The sequence below is a fragment of the Ammodytes marinus genome, assembly GCF_949987685.1.
Source record: "Ammodytes marinus genome assembly, chromosome: 13".
Taxonomy (NCBI): Eukaryota; Metazoa; Chordata; class Actinopteri; order Uranoscopiformes; family Ammodytidae; genus Ammodytes; species Ammodytes marinus.
This window is the reverse complement of record NC_137217.1, coordinates 11690626-11711042: the sequence shown is the minus strand read 5'-3', so window position 1 is coordinate 11711042 and position 20417 is coordinate 11690626. Positions and strand designations below refer to the sequence as shown.

General features: G+C 41.2%; 2 protein-coding genes across 2 annotated transcripts in view; both read left to right on the top strand.

The window, feature by feature from the left end:
- Positions 1-4760: 4760 nt before the first annotated feature.
- On the top strand, positions 4761-8336 carry LOC307260037 (eomesodermin-like; the record flags this gene model as incomplete). The annotated part of the gene is made up of 6 exons (XM_080040159.1): positions 4761-5299; positions 5526-5680; positions 6023-6144; positions 6752-6910; positions 7237-7298; positions 7553-8336. The coding sequence occupies 6 exons, from the start codon at positions 4761-4763 to the stop codon at positions 8334-8336; spliced, it is 1821 nt and encodes a 606-aa protein (XP_079896285.1).
- Positions 8337-9998: 1662 nt separating this feature from the next.
- The window catches only part of LOC307259584 (ankyrin repeat and IBR domain-containing protein 1-like), a 36293-nt gene continuing 25874 nt past the window's right edge, over positions 9999-20417 (top strand). Inside the window, exons 1-6 of the mRNA XM_080039526.1 lie at positions 9999-10110; positions 11924-12213; positions 13224-13521; positions 14923-15105; positions 15857-15974; positions 18967-19175. Of these exons, the coding sequence (XP_079895652.1) occupies positions 12026-12213; positions 13224-13521; positions 14923-15105; positions 15857-15974; positions 18967-19175 (996 nt within the window). The 5' untranslated portion in view covers positions 9999-10110; positions 11924-12025. The remainder of the gene's footprint in view (positions 10111-11923; positions 12214-13223; positions 13522-14922; positions 15106-15856; positions 15975-18966; positions 19176-20417) is intronic.

Below are 20417 nucleotides of genomic sequence, written 5' to 3'. Positions count from 1 at the left end.
TATCTTTCTCACTCCGCTGCACACTCAGTCACTACTATCCATGCTTAAAGGAAGCAGCTTAAAACACTGGATTAAGATGCTAAAATGTATTAAAAAATGTGTTTAAAAACGCACAAAAATGTTTAGAATGTTTCAAAAATATGTTTCAATTTTTAAAATAATTAAAAGATCTTTCAAAACACACAGGGCCAGCTGAAATTTGTTCTCTGAGGGGGGGCTCACTCTCTCACACTTTGAAAACCCCTGCTATAGACTATACACAGTGCACGGGCAACTGAGGGCAGCCCCATTTCCAATTGTTTTTAAATAAACTCAATACACACTGTGCATGGATGTGAACGTGACATGATCAGATCATTTCGGATTACCTCCCTGATGAACTGATTACATTTTTAGGCTATTAATTATCTAGACCAAAACATTTTATTGTTATTTTTTGTATGTTAACTCACATTTGCATAATATGATGTTAATATCAAACACACAAACTAAAAAAATAAATATATATTTTTTTTTTGAGGGGGCCCCCCTGGCGGTCGGGGGCCCTAAGCGACCGCTTAGTTCGCTTATGCCTCGGGCCGGCTCTGATTCTATTACATAAACTGGAAAGAACACAAACCAAACTGTTTCTTACTGTACTGGCACAACAACCTTATGGACTTGTTATCTACGGAACAGGCTGCTCTAACTCTTCAAGAGTGCCATAAGCCTGAAGGCACCCAATGTCCCTAGACCTGTATTTGTTCATGTCTTGAGAAAGCCTGTAACAGCTATGTAACTTTTGAGCTACTGTATAATCATCTGCGACAGATTATTTGAAATTTTCTGCAACACTCCCCAGCTGATCAGCTAGGAATGCAGAAAGATGAGATCACCCCCAGTTAATGGTTACTAACAGATCATTCATTAGGTGTGTACTGTATATCTGTAAATTGAGAGGGCATTTCCCAGGAAGTGAGGAAGGCAATCTCTAAGAGCTCTGGTGTGAGAGCGTGTCTGTCGTTACATCACAAGTAGCTGCAGTGGGCAGGGTTCCTGGCATGGCTTCAGCCCAACAGACCTTCTGCTGCCTGCAGGGCGGCACTGGCCCATAGGGCAGAGTGGCCATGGCCAGGTCACCAGCTTTTTCCTCTTGCGCTGTGGGAGGGGGGGCCTGCAGGATGGCAAGGAGTCAGAAACAGCCCTTTAGACGTGTCAAAAAGCAGGCACAGCTAGGGGAAGCTGCTCATCCAGCGTGACAGAGGGAGGAGTGAGACCATTATACAGAACAGGCTGCCCAATAATAACATGATAGTAGTGCTGCTTTTCAGGGTCTAAGTGAGTGAGTGAGTGAGTGAGTGAGTGAGTGAGTGAGTGAGTGAGTGAGTGAGTGAGTGAGTGAGTGTGTGTGTGTGTGTGTGTGTGTGTGTGTGTGTGTGTGTGTGTGTGTGTGTGTGTGTGTGTGTGTGTGTGTGTGTGTGTGTGCGTGTGTGTGTGTGTGAGCCTGCCTGTTTGCTAATGCCATTTGTGTATGATATATTATTGAATTATTGAAAAAATGCTTGACAAAGGATATCTCTCCCTTGACTGAAAAGTCCATTCTTAGTGTATGTGCACTGGAGGCTTTAAGTTTCACCATCACACCAATGTCACACCAAACCAACCCTGTCTAAACTTTCCCCCCTTCATCAGATGAATGCAAAAATTCTGCACATAACAACATTCTGCAGTTCTACCATGCTGAATGTGTCAAACATCGCACGAGCCCCTGCACTGCTGGGAGATTTTTTTTTTTAAATGTTCTCGAGACTCCACACATTCTCACCTCTGACTCATCGGTTTATCCTGCAAAACCACGTGTCAGATGAGTAGTTTGCTAAATAAAGAAAGAGAAAGCTAGAACGGTAGATACATTGGAATGTGCTTGGATTTCAATTCGGTATACAATTATTCTTAAGGGTGAGCATTTTACACTCCTATATAATACATTTTCATACCTGGAATATAAACATATTGATCAATGAATAATAGTACACCAGTCTGTCTTATAGTCAGAGGAAAAGCCTTCCAGTTCAAAGTATATTAAGGACCACTGAAATTGCATGTGCACAGCAAGATCTGTAAGGGCCTTATTCATGATTTCCTAGACAATCAAACAGTCCAATCAGTATATCAGTGCAATCAGCAGAGGTCTGTGCATAAGCTTTAGACTGTTTGCTGTTCAAATAGTTTACCCCAAACAGTTGATTTGTCTTGTTTGATGTGCCCTCTCCAGTGTTTATTTCAGAGGTGGCGACCCACTCCATTAATCCTCTTACTGTCTTTTATCATGTAAACTTGTTTTCAAGCAGCACTAACAGCAGCAGCTGAGCGTCGTCTGGTCTTGAGAGAGGGAGCTGGCCCTTTAAGCTGTTAAATGATGGCCCGTTAACACAGTAATGCAGCATCATTTAAGTGAGTGATTCTGGTTGCCTTTGAACTGGAGAAGGTAGACTGAAGAAGCACCGCTGAGGAAACAGTCACTCTAATGTGAGTCACTTGAGGAGCCAACATACTCTGGGACCACTTTCAATACTTTTGTGACAAACATGGATGTGTATTGGTGCAACATCCATCATCAGCATTGCAGCTTGCTATTGATGTAAATAAAGCCAATGTGTGTGTGGGCATCAGAGTTACCTGTGTTGATGTGGCACAGATGTTTAAAGGTGGAGTCAGTGATTCAAGAGAATGCATTTGACAAAAATGAGTTAATATCTTCTCACATAGCAACATGCCAGTTTAAAGAGCAAAGGCTGTATATTAACACTGGTTCTTATTTTCAGCAGTATGGACGGGTAGTGGCTCTTGATGAGATATTCACTGATTTTTACCTAAAACTAAAAACTTTTGCAAAACTTACCTGGCAACAAAATATGTTTTTCTATCATAAAGTATTTCTATGCAATGTCTGATTTGCCAGCATTTGCTTTCCAAGTTCTTATTTCACATTCTGCCACATTTTGGAAATGTTATTGTTGGCCAAACATCAAATGGCTGGGTCTCTATCTCACTGAGTGACCAGAGCTGTAGTACTTAAAATGGAAATGAGCAACTTCTCAGTTGCTAAAACCTCTGTTCGATCGGATGGGTTTTTGATTTCTAGACATCAGGAAAGGAATATAACAATATGAAAGACACATAGAAGGTCACAATAAACACTGCACTACAGTAGGCTATACTGGCCTACTCAGACACACTTCCAACTATTCCAGTGGGAATGGTTATTGCGATGATGAGATGAAAACAGTTCACAAATGGATTGGTAAGCCACCTCGCTCTTGCACACCTTGGCTGTGATGCTGAGGATCCCCTGGCCCTCCAATGGAGATGAGAGGACAATCTGATAACAGGCTGCGATCTGTGCGTCATGGACACAAGGAGGAGAGCAGCGGTAAAAAGCGGGAGTGCGCCTCCACCCTCTGATCAGTCCGCCTCCACATGGCTTATGCTTTATTCTATCCTCTCTGCTCAATCCCCCAAACACAACATGATGGTGACATGCAGGCTACTGATGTGGGCTCCGCTTCGCTGTTGAACACCGCGCGTAATTATTGCATGAGACTTTTATTTTTAAATTTAGTTTAAACTAGGCCTATTCTTTTGTGTCTGGAAGAAACGGAAACAGGAGGAAGAATCGCTTGGTAAGTTTGTATTTATAATTTTGTTTTGTTAATCATTGTAATAAATCAGAAATTAAAATATTAACCGACCTAAAATACAGCTACCATTTATGAAGCCAATGGACCAATTCACATGGAATTAAATATGTGTATCTATATATTGAATTTCTTTTTAGATTTACTTTTCTTCTTTGATAGATTGTTTAGATTTGTTTGTTGTCGTTTCTTACATCGGACTGTCTGATCCAAGAAACATCACAGGTTTTTTCAAACGGAAAAATAATTGGCTATTTCCAATCTTCCCGTCGGGTATCCCTTTGGGACGCAGAGCCGCATCAGAACTGAATGAATGCAAATGTCTTAACTCTGAATAATAATATAGGATTAACTGAACACATTCTATCCTACTATTTGAGTTGGGATAAAAAATTCGTCATAAATCTGAACTATTGAGCTGAATCACATCACATTTTAAGCCTCTCCCTGTGAATTGGGATTTCATGAAATAGGCCTAATGCATGCGGTGCCTAATCAATAACAAAGCCTGTTTTATTTAATAGAATAATTCTCATAAACGGAGAGAATAATTTAAAGAGAAATGGAGAAGAGCACCTCTGCAAAAGATGACTTGTTTATTTAAGTTAGGCTACAGTAAAAAGCCAGTGATTTATAAAAAATAAAACGACAAATAACTGAAATTCAACAGTTCAGGTTTGATCCATTGTACAGCCACACCCTGATACGCCCACTATTTTTCGGCTCTGATGTAGTCGGCCACTCTCCTCCACTATCTCACTGAGTTTTTCTTTTACGCACAAGTTGGCATGCAGCTTGGCACTTTTATTAGGCACTTTTAAGTGTTGGTGGCTCAGGTAGCCTAGGCCAGTGCTTGTAGACAAACAATACCATAATCATACTTGGCATCTGTCTTAAGAACTCAGCCTTCTCAGACTTCAGTGGATGCAGACAGAAGTTTTTAAATAAATAGTTTTTGTATATATTTTTCAGATAGAGTGTTCTAGGGATTCCTGGGGGGAGGAAGACACCCAGTAAAGAGAACCACCATCTGGGATCAAAGAAAGCAATCGTCAAGACCAAATAAAGGGAGACAAATCAGTCATGCTGGGCGGTGAGGGAGACAGCAGCAGCGCACTAGTCTTTTCCTCTACGAAGGAAGCGGCGGATGAGAGGTGCAAGTCTCCAGCCGCTGATGGAAACGACCAGTCAGCTGGCAGCAGGTACGCGGAGAACGTGATGGGCGCTGATCGGTCCTACTACATCTCTCCCACTGTTTCTAAACCGAGCCCAGAGGCACCGACTCCCTGCTCCTTCATCCCCTATACCCCCAGCGCGACCGTTTACAGCCCGTCCAGCACCGGCAGCAGGTACCACCCCACATCTCTCCACTTGAGCTCCGTGTTGCCTCCCGCGGGATTTCCCTCCGCCGCCGGCCGCAGCCACTTCAGCTCGGCCTACCAGCTGGGCCAGGGCCCCGGCGGCTGCCTCTACCCGACCTACAGCGGCCCCCCAGGGTCCGCTCTCAGCAGCATAGGTCTACCCGGCCCGGAGATGAGGGCCCAGGTCTACCTCTGCAACCGGCCGCTCTGGCTCAAGTTCCACCGGCACCAGACCGAGATGATCATCACCAAGCAGGGCAGGTGAGATAGCCTATGACAGTGGACTTTATACCTTGACACCATTATTGTGTTTTTACATGGGAAATGAGTGAGGATGTCTCAGTTGGCGTGAATAACATTAGCAGGCTATTTTATGTAAAAAATCTGATTTTCATTGGTAAATTTTTTTTTTTAATTGGGAAATTGTTTGTGGAATTATTGTATTGTAATGATTACGTTTTAATTTATTGTAATGTATGTTTTGCAGACGCATGTTCCCATTCCTCGGTTTTAACATAGCTGGTCTCAACCTGAATGCGCACTACAACGTGTTTGTGGAGGTGGTGCTGGCAGACCCAAACCACTGGAGGTTTCAGGGAGGCAAGTGGGTCACCTGTGGAAAGGCAGACAACAATAGCCAAGGTAGGCTACTCATCTTGATATTTGACATTTGTAACATTTCATGTTGTTCGATTTTGTAAATGGGATCATGTGGCTGTCCTTCGATTAAGGATATCTGGAAAACAATCAACATGGGGAAATGATCAAATTCGCTTTTTTATATGCAAGAATAAAATAATTCGATACAAAATAAGCTGTATTTCTATGCATACTATTCCCTATCTATACCATCTGAAAAAAGATATTTTTTAAGGTATTTTTTTCAGTGCAGAACCTCTAGCTTATATATACACGTTTTACTCGGGGTCGGTCATGGAGTTTGATGATGGGAAATAGTCTAATGCATGTATTTCTTTGTTTCAGGAAATAAAGTCTACATCCATCCAGAGTCTCCAAACACAGGGGCTCACTGGATGAGACAAGAAATCTCCTTCAGTAAACTGAAAGTCACCAACAACAAAGGAACCAATCTCAATACTTCACAGGTATGCCAGACTATAAAACTACAATAACGATTCATACCCTCCGATAATTTAAAATAGGCCTAAGTTAAATGTCAACATTTTCTTTGCATTAAACAATTTTAGGGTATTACTGCTGAATTTTAATTAATTGTAAAAAAATCAAAATAATTGTTTTTGTTTATTTCTTTGGTAATCGGTTCTCTGATAAATTGGCTGCTGCCCTGCGTAACAGAAAATATGTATTTTTAATGCGCACGCACCATTGATAGTTTTACATTAATCACCAGCACAATTGCGGGCGGCTCATTTGATATAATTTATTTATATCCCCTTCTGAAGGAAATTCATTTGCAGGCTTTTATGTCCTACGTAAAGTTACTGTTCTTATTTTCTCCGCAAAATAGTCATTTATTAAAATGAATGAAAAAGCCTACAGTAGCCTATCCTAAATTCCAGACGCTCTGTCGAAGGCAGAATAAATCTTAGGCTACGTCACAAACATAAACAACTTGTAGAAAAAAAATGCGCTGTAGAAAATAATAATGTAGTTTATTGGCCTGCAATTCTTAGAATCAAAAGTATTATTCATTATTAATGATAAATATTTTTTTACTATGTCTATGAGCAGATGATTGTCCTACAATCGCTGCATAAGTACCAGCCCAGACTGCACATCGTGGAGGTGACGGAGGACGGGGTGGAGGACGCTGGCAGTGACTTTAAGAGTCAGAGCTTCACCTTTCCAGAGAACCAGTTTATAGCTGTCACTGCCTACCAGAACACCGATGTAAGCATCACCAATTACTCTGTATAGCATATTTGTCTTCTATGCCCTTATATTTTTTTATAGGCTAAATGCTGCTATAAGTATAGGCATACATCCTTGGACCAATATTCCTTCTTTGTAACTATGCATTGTGTGTGACTAGTTCAAATCCATTTGTAATTTATATTGATTTAAACAAATGGTAATTTTTCAATGTGAATCAGCTATCTGGCATTTTATTTAGCTTGGCATGCATTTGGCTTGTGATGCTTATTAAACATCTTTTCTCTCCTTATTTTCACATATCAATGTATTGCTTCTTTTACAATTTTTCTTATTTTTTTTAGATTACACAGCTGAAAATTGATCACAACCCTTTTGCCAAAGGATTCAGAGATAATTACGATTCGTGAGTATATTTTACTTCATTGTCATCCATAGCTCTCCTGTTATAAATCAAGAAACAATATCACATTTTTGCATGCATAGGAATACATCAAATGACATAGTCCTACTATATGTCTTGTGATTTCCTGTTACATTTACCAACCTAAGATTGGTTGTTTAAAATCTGAAATACAGTTTTCACATCATGATATATTTTCACCCACACCCTTGCGTGACCTCAACTAAATCAGTGGTCTATATACATGTGTCTTACAGGATGTACACAGCTGCAGAGCACGACCGCCTCACGCCGTCTCCGACAGACTCTCCGCGTGCCCACCAGATTGTGCCCAGCGCCCGCTACAGCATGCAGCCCCTCTTCCAGGAACAGTTTGTCAACAACCTTCCCCAGAATCGCTTCTACAACAGCGAGAGGGCCGTGCCGCAGACCAACAGCCTCCTCTCACCTCAGACAGAGGATGGCACTTCTCAGAGGTGGTTTGTCACCTCCATGCAGCAAGGGGGAAACGGCACTTGCACCGGCAGCAAGCTAGATCTCACGCCATACGAGGGGGAATACTCCAGCCCCTTGCTTCCGTACGGTATCAAATCCCTTTCCATGCAAACTTCCCACGCTCTCAGTTACTACCCAGACTCTCCTTTCAGCAGTATGTCTGCAGCAGGCTGGGGCTCCAGAGCAGCAGCCTACCAGAGGAAGGTTCCTCACAGCTTGCCTTGGTCCCCCAGACCCAGCCCCGCCTCTGGTTTCCCAGAAGACTTACACAAAACCAAAGCACAGCTAGAAGAGGAGGTGAACAGTGGCAGTGGAGGCCTCATCCCCTCCTGGACAGACACACAGTCCCTAGACAAGGCTGATTCTTATTCCTCTGCCTGCAAGCGAAGGCGCTTGTCTCTCAGCGGTCTCAGCACGGAGCACTCACCCGTTGACATCAAGTGTGAGGACCTGGCCTCTGCTACCTCCAACAGTAGCCCCTACAGCAAAGAAGCCCCCTCATCCAAAGGCGTGGCAGCTTACTATTCATTCTACACAAACCCTTGAATGTTTTGTCTATGAATTGTTTGGACTCAGTCGTTATGGTTGTTCTGCCACCATTATGAAATAGTATTTGGCTATTTTTGCTCTGTGCACACCAATAGTTTGACTTGGTGGTGATGACAATCCCCCCCCTCTTTTTTTTATTCTTCAGAACATCAAGGGTCAAAGTTTTGTGGCACAATCAGAATCAACATCCTGAGACACTGATGTATTCCCCTTATTCTATACGGTCCACTTCCCCTCCTGGACTATATATTTTTACAAACACCCTATTTAAGTAAACCTGTATTTAGCAAGTGTCAAAGCATTATATTAAGTAGCCCACTTTTTTGAATTAGTTTTACATTTGTTTATTTGTGCATAGCCATACATGACTGGTATTGCCTTTACACTGAGCTTATTTGTTCGCAGATTATTTATTGAAGGCCTGTTGATATGAAATGTGTGCACTGGTAAATGTGGGGGGATGATATGCTGTATATACATTCATGGTAATGTTCAGATCTTTGATAATAAAATGCATATGTGTTATATCAAGTATTTGAGTGGTTATTTCAGGTTATGAAACTTTGCCCCTTTTTAAATAAAACATACTTTACATATGATGGGCTGATGGCAGCCTACATTTAATACAAACACACATTTTTATATGAATGCAATACCATATGTGATTATCCACAACGTTATATCTGATGCTTATATACAGTTTGGTTCCTTTATGAACCACAGCATGCACAGGAGTTGATGGAATGTGAATTCATCCTAATAATGTAGGCCTACAAAAAATGCAAAATCAAAACCTGATTCAAATATTCTTATAGGCATTGGTGTCGGTATGAGGACTGCCTTGACTTTTCAAATTAATACAAATCACCACTTAGGCCTATGTCTAGCTGACGGCACTATCTGTTTCTATGGACTCTGGCGCACTCTAGTGGTATGTTATTGTACTTACAACTACTGTCCATCCCTCACTACAGGAGTCTGTTGAGTTGAGATGGAGACTGAGTGCATCTGACATAACATTGAGTTTGAGATGGTTAGATCATGACAGACTACAGCCAAAAAGTGACTTTTTTTAAAATATGTATTATATTATATAAAGGATCCCATCTATTTATTATGTCTGTCTGTGGAAACCTGTAGATTCGACACAGGTTCAATAGGTTAGGATTCTAGGTCCTTCCTTATAATGCCAGAGGCTACTGCTACACAATAACAAATATTCACAAACGAACTGGATGGCCTGTCATAGGCCTAGGCCTATAGGAACGTTTAACAGTCTATTGTTGGGACAGCCAGGATGAAATGGGCTTAATAAACCTAAGTAAAATGAACAAGGGGAAAACCATGGGGAAAACGTGCACTTATTTGGCCGTTGCATACAGTCTTACATAAATGGTTATTGCAACTTCCTCATGTTAGGATCAGGATGTAAAACTCAATCACTGGCGTAAGTGTTTGTTTTAACAGCATGTTCAATCAGTGGGCGCACACAAAACGCCACAGTTTAGCCTTTGAAAAATATTTGCCAAAGCTTTCTGCGCCTGTTTTGGGGGGTTGCGCTGAAACCTGGCAACCCGTGTAGCAGCCTGCAGAGAGTCAACGGAGAGTTGACAGGAACAACATCACTGCCCTGAGCAGCACACATTATTTATGGATTACCTCACTTAACAAGAAGCGTCTCACTTTTAGAAGAACAAGCCTCCTTTATCGCACCAACGAGTGACAGCGCATTGACACGGTCGGGTCTACTGCAGCGAAATGTACCGTGTGTGTAAGTGGGCATACTTGTTACTCATTGTTTACTGGGAGTTTATCAACTGTCCTAGCTAAGTTGGCCATAGCAGCGCAGTTAGCTTGCTAGCCGACCCGCTAGCGTATGCCCTGACGTTAGTCAACGCAGATTGTAGCGTCATGATGTGTTGATGTTTTTTTTTAATAACACAGTGCTAGCATGCAACATTGTGTGTTGTCATTAATAGCCCTCTCAACAAACGCAATTATTCGTAGCTCGTGTTGCCAGAGGTCAGTTTAGTTGTCAGGTGAATGTTTTTATTAACCAGGCACGTTAACAAAGCCTGTTCATTAACACAACACACACAGCTGTCGGTTTCAGCTAACGAAAGCGTCAAACACCTCACAACATGGGGAAAGGCCTGCGTGAAGGAGTTTAGTGATAAGTGGCAGAGCGACGCACACAGATTTGTTTATTTCCTTAGTTGCTACTTCTGTAGCTAAAGTTAAATGTTGGGTGGCGCTGTCGTGGAAGAGTGCCGTTAACTATTGTCAGGTTAAGTAGCCTAGTTAGACATTTGGAGAGTAACTTTATCAAGACATATGTGCTAGCACCTAAGAGATTACATAACCCAAGATAAGGTGTTTACAAGTGTTCACCATGGTGGGACACTGTCTCTTTGTCTTGCCTTCAGGCTGTGTGGTTTTAAAGGTGTCTGTCCATACATAGGCTACATTATGGTCCTCCTTACACTGCACAAGTTTGACACACATTTATTGATGCAATGTAAAAGTTAACTGGCTTCATCCTTGAAATGATCTATCATTCTCTAATCTGTTGCTGTGTGTGTAACTTGTTTGTATTATTTGACTGTGGCGATGGGTGAGCACATTGATTCACACTTAGCCTAAATGAACAGTATTTAGTTATGTAAGTGGGCTAAGTGGAGTCAAAATAATTAATAATTAATTATTATGATTTATTACAAGCTTGTAACAGAGAGTTAGGAGGAGCAAAGCCACTCCAACATAGCCTCTGTTCCATCTACCTCTATTCCACAATGCAATGTTTTCTCTCACCTTATTATTCATTTGTTGAAACGTGGCAATGGAAAATTACGACAATTTAAAAAAAAATCTCAATGCTGTATTTCATCCTTGATTTTGACATTATAATGCAAATTCTTTTTTTTAGAAGGATTTGCGTGTTTGTGAAAATTCAGCATGAATGAACTAATTGTACCATGAAGGAGAATATGACGCGCTACAGGAGATAATGTTGTGTTCTGTGGATGTGTGTGTGTGCTGTAGCTCAATACAAATACATTGTAAACAGTTAAGGCCATATGGCGCTCTGGTGGAAGCCGAAATGCTGACCCGCTGCGTGTTGTTTTTTTGAGTGGAAGATGCCTTGCTTCACAATGGCTCCTGGCCACAGTGGGATTGGGCAACGTTGGTGCGGACTGCGGAGAGGCGGAAGCTCCCGGTGATGCCAGAGGAAGTCGTGTCCTTCTCTCTGTTTGAGCTTTGTTGGCGCTATGTTTAGTTGATTCAAAAAATAAAAAAGAGAAAAAACACAGGGAGGTGGTTTAAGGGTGCAGTAGTGATGCCGACACATGGGCTTGTGGCAGTAGCAGCCGGAGCAACCTTGGAGATGCAACACTCGCCCTTCTGATTCAATGGAAGTGATTAATACTACGCAAGGCTGCTTTTCTTTTCCTTTTTAAACAGCGGTGAAAATATGTTTTGCCAGACGAGCTCATTCTCCATTTTCCTATAAAGCAAGGCCTTGTCGGACTCAGACACAGCCAGCCATAAAGGAATGTAACAGTGTCTTTTCTTCTTTTCTTTAGGATATTTCAGTATGCTGGCCTTTTGGACATAAAAAGGTTGAAGACACCTTAAGAGGCTTCTGCGCCAGACAGAGCTTGGACCTACCGTAGGGGTGAAGAGAGATGGGGAACACAGCGACCAAGTTCCGTAAGGCTCTGATCAACGGGGATGAGATGGTGGCCTGCCATCTGTACGAGAGCAACCCACAGTTCAACGAGATCCTGGATCCCAACTCTACATACGGAGAGTCCTACCAGCACAACACTCCACTGCACTACGCTGCCCGCCACGCCATGACGCGCCTACTCAGGTCAGGATAGGGCCCAGATCAAATCAAAGAAACAAAGCAAACAGAATGTATACTCACTCAAAAAATCACATTGTCTTTGATAAAGGAGAAATAAGTTGCTAGATGAGGGACCATTTTTTGTGCTTTAGTTGTTTTGTTACGCAGCAGTTAATTCATTATTCAAAAAATCATTCATATGCACCTGTTCAGATATCAAGTGTCCTCTAAGCACTCTGTTGTTGATTCATTTGGTCCCATCTAGTACTGTACTGCTACATTGTTTTTTTTTGAGAATATTTTTGGTGTTTAGTCTCTATACGTCTCTGTACCATCTGTCTCTCCACATAGCCATCTGTTAGCAGCTCTCAGGAATGCACCATGCAGGGATAGAAAGGGATTGAGGCTCCAAGAGCTTCCAATCACCACACAATTTTCATGTGTAAATTTGCTTTCCGACCTGACTTCAAAAATGCTTGGATTGGTGTAAAATGTCAGCAGGCAATGTAAAAGTCAAGTTGAAGCTAATTGTTTGAGCAGATGGATAGCTACCATTTTGACGGTTGTAGTTTCCACCTTGAGCGCTGAAAATTAGACTCTGACTGATTCCCTAATTTGGATAATGATTTACCTGAGGTGCAATGTGCATGTTCAAATGTTCTGTGTCTGCAGTTTAATTCTGTAAATTTAATTTCAAATATTGCAGAGTGCACTCACTGAAATGTCCCTAGAATACAGTGAAACTAAAACTCTAATGCTATGCAACTATGCAGTTATGTATAACAGAAATAAGTGATTTTTGTTATTTATGTCAACCTTTTTTGTCACAAGATAAAATGTGATTTGCTATGTTGTAAAGAACATGTTAAGGGCCCCCCAGATAAGCTTACAATTTATGTATAAATTAATTAGCCTATTGCAAACCATGGTAAATAACTTTGTTTAGTAGAGCTGAAATGAAAAGTTAAGTATAACAGTGTCTTGCCTGACAAATGACTAGTGTATTTTTCTGCCCCTGTCTTCTATTCTTTAAGGTCTTTTCTCCTCAAAGATGGGAATCCCAACAAGCGCAATGTGCACAATGAGACGTCTCTGCACCTGCTCTGCATGGGGCCCCACATCCTGAGCTCAGAGGGGGCGCTGCAACCCCGGATCTCACGGCCGTATGAAGACACACGGCGCCGGGCAGAATGTCTCCAATACATCCTGGCATGGACCGGAGCCAAGCTGGACCATGGGCAGTATGAGTGTGCTGATATCAATGCCACCGACAACAAGAAAAATACCTGCCTGCACTACGCTGCTGCCTCAGGCATGAAGATTTGTGTTCAGGTGAGTTTCCAAAACCCTCTGAATATTTTTCAGTCCGGAGTAATATAATGTGAAGCATCAGTATTTTAATGGTATGACTTTTTAAGGTATAGATCAAAGAGCCTCACTAAGACAGTGAGCCATTTCAGTAAAAGGAAGATCAAAGGGGCCTGATGTGAAGAGACATTATTCAATCTTTGCCCTTCTTGTGTTATAAATATTTGAACAGTAGTGGCTGGTGCGTGGCCTTGTGTTCATTCCAGTCGTGACCAGGTAAGGGACAATAACCAGCGGGATCACATCCTTTTTCTTCAGTTTGAGCAAGCCGATTCCCTGTAGGTTTTGGGAAGATGCCCTTTGTTTGATTTTGAAATAGATTTTGTGTATTACCTCGCTATGTCATCCCAATATGGACCACCTCCATTATCGTATAGACTTAACCTTAGCTTCACAACTGTAGATAATCAAATTGCAATGCACTTAATTCTGTAAAACCATTGTTCACAATGTCATGTAGTACTGTTCAATTTCTTTCTTTCTTTCTTTCTTTCTTTCTTTCTTTCTTTCTTTCTTTCTTTCTTTCTTTCTTTCTTTCTTTCTTTCTTTCTTTCTTTCTTTCTTTCTTTCTTTCTTTCTTTCTTTCTTTCTTTCTTTCTTTCTTTCTTTCTTTCTTTCTTTCTTTCTTTCTTTCTTTCTTTCTTTCTTTCTTTCTTTCTTTCTTTCTTTCTTTCTTTCTTTCTTTCTTTCTTTCTTTCTTTCTTTCTTTTAATTTCCCCCAGAAAGCTGTGCACAACAGAATGCACTTTGCACCACTTGCAAAACTTAATGTCAAAGTTAAGATGAAGGGAAGGTCTGTTGTGGAAGAAAGAGAGAACCCATACACTAAACATTGGAAAATGTAGCAAAAAGCAAAGTGGAGAAGAAAGAATGGAACACATTTTTGGAGAGCTAAAATAACATATTCATACTTAAGAGAACAATGTATTAAATGTTCTTAAAGTGGCTTAGCTTTTACGTATTGTACCTCAGGAGCATAACAGTAACAATCAAATTGGATCAATCAAAAACGGAGACTTTCTTTCTCTCTGCGGCAAATTTTCATAAATGCTGCACCTCTAAAAGTGAAAAGTTATGTTAAGACGTTTAATTACAATCCTTTTATCGTCCCGGAAACTGTTTTAAAGCAATCATCCTGATCACAGAGTTAAAAAAAACAATTGGAAGCATTTTTGCCATATTTTGTTGTAGCCTTTCCATCAACTACTAACAGAGCGTTTAGTGGTCCACTGTTTTTGAACTGTTATTTTTTCAATGTTTTCAATCTAGCCAGTGAACTTTTAGAGCATGTCCCTGAATATAGTGCATAAAGTGCCCCAGTTATTCAAAGCCGAATTGTCCTCCTTTGTTTTCTCTCTTGCTCAGTTGCTGGTGCAGAGAGAAGCCGACCTGTTTGCAGAGAACGAGGAGCGTGAGACTCCATGTGACTGTGCAGAGAAGCAGCACCACAAGGAGCTGGCCCTGTGCCTGGAGTCACAGATGGTCTTCTCTCTTGCCCCCGAGGCCGAGGGCATAGAGGCAGAGTACGCAGCCCTCGACCGAAGAGAGGTAACAGTACACACAATAACACACCAACAACAGCATTCACTCTGTCACCCTTCAACTGGTGTCACTTACATCTTTATCAATACCAAACCTCTGTATACACACCCTACCAAACTGTTGGAAAATCCAATAAAACCTCAAACAATATTTGTTTTTGCTTTTTTAGTAAGCTGCCCAAGTTTTGTAAGAACCATTTTCAGTCATCAAGTATGCAGGTTTGTATTTTTTCCTCTTGGAAACAGGCACTATTTGTCTATTAATCTAGTGTATGAAGTGTTGTAGACCAGCCTCCCCCATTCACATTGCAGATGTTTTCGGTTAGACACAAACAAACACACATACAGAGTAGTAGTCTCACAAAATAGTCTGAAAACTGGTATGTAAAAAAAGGGGACCCACTGTGGCTAGAAACATGACAGTTTACAGAGCCTAGGCTGTGTATTAACACCAGCTTTATTGTCTCCAGAATGGCCAAGTCATGCCTAGGCGACTGTGTATATTTGATTTGTTTTTAAAACCTCTGTTCTCTTCCTCCCCTCTGACCCATCTTTCTTCCTACTGTCACCCTAATCACTTCCTTCCCCCTTCCCCCTGATCTCACCCTCTGTGGCTTCCTCTGCTCATTACTTCCCTCTGCCGACCTGCCCTTTTCCTTTTTACCTTCTCTACCTTTATTCCCTCCTCTCTTATTTTCCCTTTGTCACTACGGTGCCTTTCCTCTCCACTGCCCCCCCCCCCCCCCCTCTCTCTCTAGCTGTACGAGGGGCTGGGACCTCAGGATCTCCGGAGGCTGAAGGACATGCTGATAGTGGAGACAGCCGACATGCTGCAGGCTCCGCTCTTCACTGCAGAGGCGCTGCTACGTGCCAATGGTATTAAACACACACACACACACACACACACACACACACACACACACACACACACACACACACACACACACACACACACACACACACACACACACACACACACACAATCACACAATCACACAATCACACACACCTGTCCTTACAATAAGAGTGCTTTAGCAAGTGACCTGGTAGCCAAGTGGTAAAAAACTAAATAAACTGCAACATCCCAGGGTTATTTTTATGGCCAAGGACCAGTGTTGCATGCCATATTGCTTTTCTCCTTCTCCTTTTCTTTCCTGGGTTTTTAAAATGCCCCCCCCCCCCCCCAAAAAAAATAAAATAAAAAATAAAAATAAATAAATAAAAGGGCACTGAATATTAAAATGTAGGACTATACCCAAATATTGCTTTTTAAACAGAAATATGCTTTCAAAAATCAAAAAAACATTTTTCACCTTTTACCACTTTTTTCCACTAAGAGCTTACCTGCTTTTAGGAAGCCATATTTAGCTGATTACTGCTCAGAATAGAAAACATCTATTGTTAAATCTGTTTTATTATTTAAATTTTCTACTTATTATTTCTGTGTTTCCTTTCAAAGTTTTGTTTAATTATTTATATTTGGGATTAGAGAGCCATATCTCATCTAAACGTCAAGCTACAGGGGCAAGCAGTGAACAATGAGAGTGTCATTGTCACAGGCTCTCAGTGTTATTTTAGTGGGCTTTTCCTTCCCACCAAATATGTGATGGAAAAACTCTGGTACATCCATGTTGACACACTTGGCATTTAATGTAAACAACATTGTTTGCAACAGATACAGAAAACAGAAAACGGGTCCCCAAACAAGCTGCATCATGCATTTATGTATGACACACACACACACACACACACACACACACACACACACACACACACACACACACACACACACACACACACACACACACACACACACACACACACACACACACACACACACACACACACACACACACACACACACACACACACCCCTTTATTGGTGTTGCAAATGTAGGTTTTTATTACCACAGGGAACTAGCAGTATGTTAATCAGTATGCAGTTGAAATCAACAGGGTATTTACAAGCCATGTTAAGGGTATGAGGGTAACACATCCACTTTCACAAACAAACAAACAATAACATTATATACAAGTCCACATGGTTTAGGTGATACAAAATACACGTATGATTGGGCTCCAATGGTCAAATTCATCTTGCATAGTTAACGAGCCATGCATTTATGGAACACGTTGCCAATAGGCAAAAAGTATTTTAATCTGAGGAATGAGAAGGAATTTCATGTAGCTACATTCTTTATTCCCACAGTAGTGAGTTACTTGCCCTGAATTACCCACACACTCTTATAAGTGAAGGACTGAGCTACAGTGTCACAGTGTTGATTTGATTTTCAGCCTCAAGCCACCAATTTCTCTGAAATAGCTTAACTCAAGCGAGCTAAGATAATGTGTATGGCCAACTTCAAACGTTTAAAACAATGTCATTTGATGTAACGCCTTTGAAAACTATTACCGCACTCAATGTAGCTTAGATAATGTTCGTTAAAAAAAAATAGTGGTCACGGTGTGGGGTTGATTTTGAATTTTAAATACCCCCATTCTCTAATTCAGTTGGCTGGCTTGTTGAGCTGTGTGCTACATATTAGACATACTTTTGGGCTTAGAGGGGAGAGAGTGACCCCAGAGTCTTTCTATATTTATTCACTGCTATCATGGGAATGCTGTCTGTTTAATATGACGGGAACATTTCAGGATGTTTGTTATTCTCCGGGAAAAGGGATTTTGGACGGATGCATCATTTATTTCTTGTGAGAATGTTTACACACTTTTTTTCCGTATCACAATCAATGGCGCATTCCTGTTTAGCTGGCGACCTGTGTCTGTGTCTGTGCTTCTGACGATTTAGTATTTCATTTTTGGTATTTAAGACTTAATGAGAAGACTTTTAATTTCAGACTCCTTTTTAATGGCCAGAAGCGCAGAGATAGGGTCATACTCGTAGATGAGTTTTAATTGAATGGAGATAGGGGAAATTGTTGCAATATTCATTACGGAGGCCATTTAGAGTGTAAGGCATTTGATTGGTGGTGAAACGTTTCTCTCGAGGCTGATAATGGTCTAATTGCACAGTTGACCGGGGTCATTTTGCTTAATTTTCTCAGGGGATTTTTTATTTTTTTGTCAGAGAAAATTTAGACGCAGGCAAAGTCCACAAGTCAATTATTACATTTACTGAAAAGCTCTCAAACCTGCTCATGCGCTAATGTGAGATTGAAGAGCTGTTCTGAAACAGAAAAGCAGATGGCAGCAGGTCTATGCAGTTGGCTGTTTGAAAGGCTTAGGCGGTAGTGTTGCCTCTAGAGTGAGATTTGTGTGGGCTTCGGTGGATTTAGCATTGTGCCTATCAATACCAAATACAAATATGAAACAAGATGCTCTGTTTTTATGTGATTACATTTTGTGTGAATACGTTTTGTGTGGATTATATGAGGATTTAGTCGTGTTTTATGAAGCTGAATGCACATCTCTCTCATGTGGTGTGTTTGGATTTTTACGTGTGCCTGTTTAAGGACTACATCTAGGAAGATTTATGAAATACACAATATACACTTTAGTTTTTTTATGCGTTTGGGATTACCTCAGTGATTCTAGATCAAAGCAGACATTTTAAAAAGCTTTGTGTATTTGGGCCTGGTCTGTTTTCTTATCACCTGGTTTTTAAAATGTTTTTACGAGCCAACTGAACCGGCTATCCAAACTTTATGTCCCAATTCTTTTGTAAGCTATTTCTTGACTGCAGTGTCTCTTATAGTGATAACTTAACTGAGTTTTATTTTTATAGTCATCTTAACTCTTTCTGCATACCTCATTCTCATGTACCCACAACACAACTGCTATGATTGTTGTCTGTTAGGTTCAATGTGGCATCGTTTCTTTAATTGTGAATTTACCTTTTTTTTTGCATCAGATTGGGACAGAGAGAAGCTCTTAGAGGCCTGGATGATGAATGCGGAGGAATGCTGCCAGCGGTCAGGAGTGCAGATGCCCAACCCTCCTCCGATTGGCTGCAATGCCTGGGACACCTTGCCCTCGCCGAGGACACCACGCACCACTCGCCCCTCCATCAGCTCCCCAGACCAAATCAGCTTCACGCCTGCTCACGAGGAGCCTTCTGTGGTGAGAGATGTCTTTCACTGCCCCTTTCACAAATGATAACACAATTAAAGGTGCAGGCAGCGATTTTGGAGGACGCTTGTTGTCAAAATCACTTTTAGTCAATATCTCCTCACGATCCACTACCTGTGTGCGCTGAATCCAATCCAAAATATCCAATGTGAATTCCCAGCCTATGCTCTGTAAACAGGCATGACGTTAGCTGCAGTGGGCCCATTTGTTTACATACCCTTTGTTTACATACCAGTTTACAGAGCCTAGGCTGTGTATTAACACCTGTCAATGCTTACACAGCATTGACAGGTAGTCGATCGTGAGGAGTTATTCGCTGATTCTGATTGACGAATAGTGATTTTGACATTAACATTCTTCCTTTTAGTTTTCATACATAGAAGGTTAAACAAATTATGAAAACTTGAAATGGCAGTTACAGATACAGTAGATGAAAAGATCAACAAGACTATCGTTTAAATGTACTTATTAGTGAAGAGCCATCAAACAAATTGAAACCCCAGGACGAGTAGCCCCAGGGAGCAGCATGGTTTCTTGGCCAAGAAGCTGCTACGAGCAGTGAATTAAAGCTCTTGTCCCGACGGTGCCTCCAATTCCTGAAGTGCTTTTGTGGAATTCTTTAAATTTCCAATGCCACACCTGTCCTTCTGCATAATGTTGCATTATATTATTTCCCAGCATGATATTGCTACCAAGCATTATTATTCAAGTCACTGGGCTCCCCCACCAACATAAACACAAGCAGGACTTCCTCTACTAGGGAACGAGTTCTGCTCCCCGGATACCAGCTGAATGTCCACAATAAACCAAGCTGCATACACATTGTCAATGTTGCTGTCTGCATTTATTTTTTTTACTATACAGCTACTCTCTTTTTTTTAAGATTATTTTTTGGCATTTTCAAACTTTATTAGATAGTACAGAGTTGAAATGGGGAGACAGAGAGAGGGGGGATGACCTGCAGTAAAATTTGAACCCGCGACCACTGCAACGAAAGGCGCAGCCAATATGGTACACGCTCTATCCACTACGCCACCGGAGCACGAGTACCCCATACAGCTACTCTCTTAACTGATATCAGTTACTGTCTCCAAAGTAAAATTTTAGCATATTGTAATTTTTAGGAAAGACAACCCAAAGATAACTCCCATCAGTCCTAGACATGTGTCATCACAACATCATTCAAGGAGCATTTTCCACAGCCACGCTTACAGAATCCGCACTATGTCATTA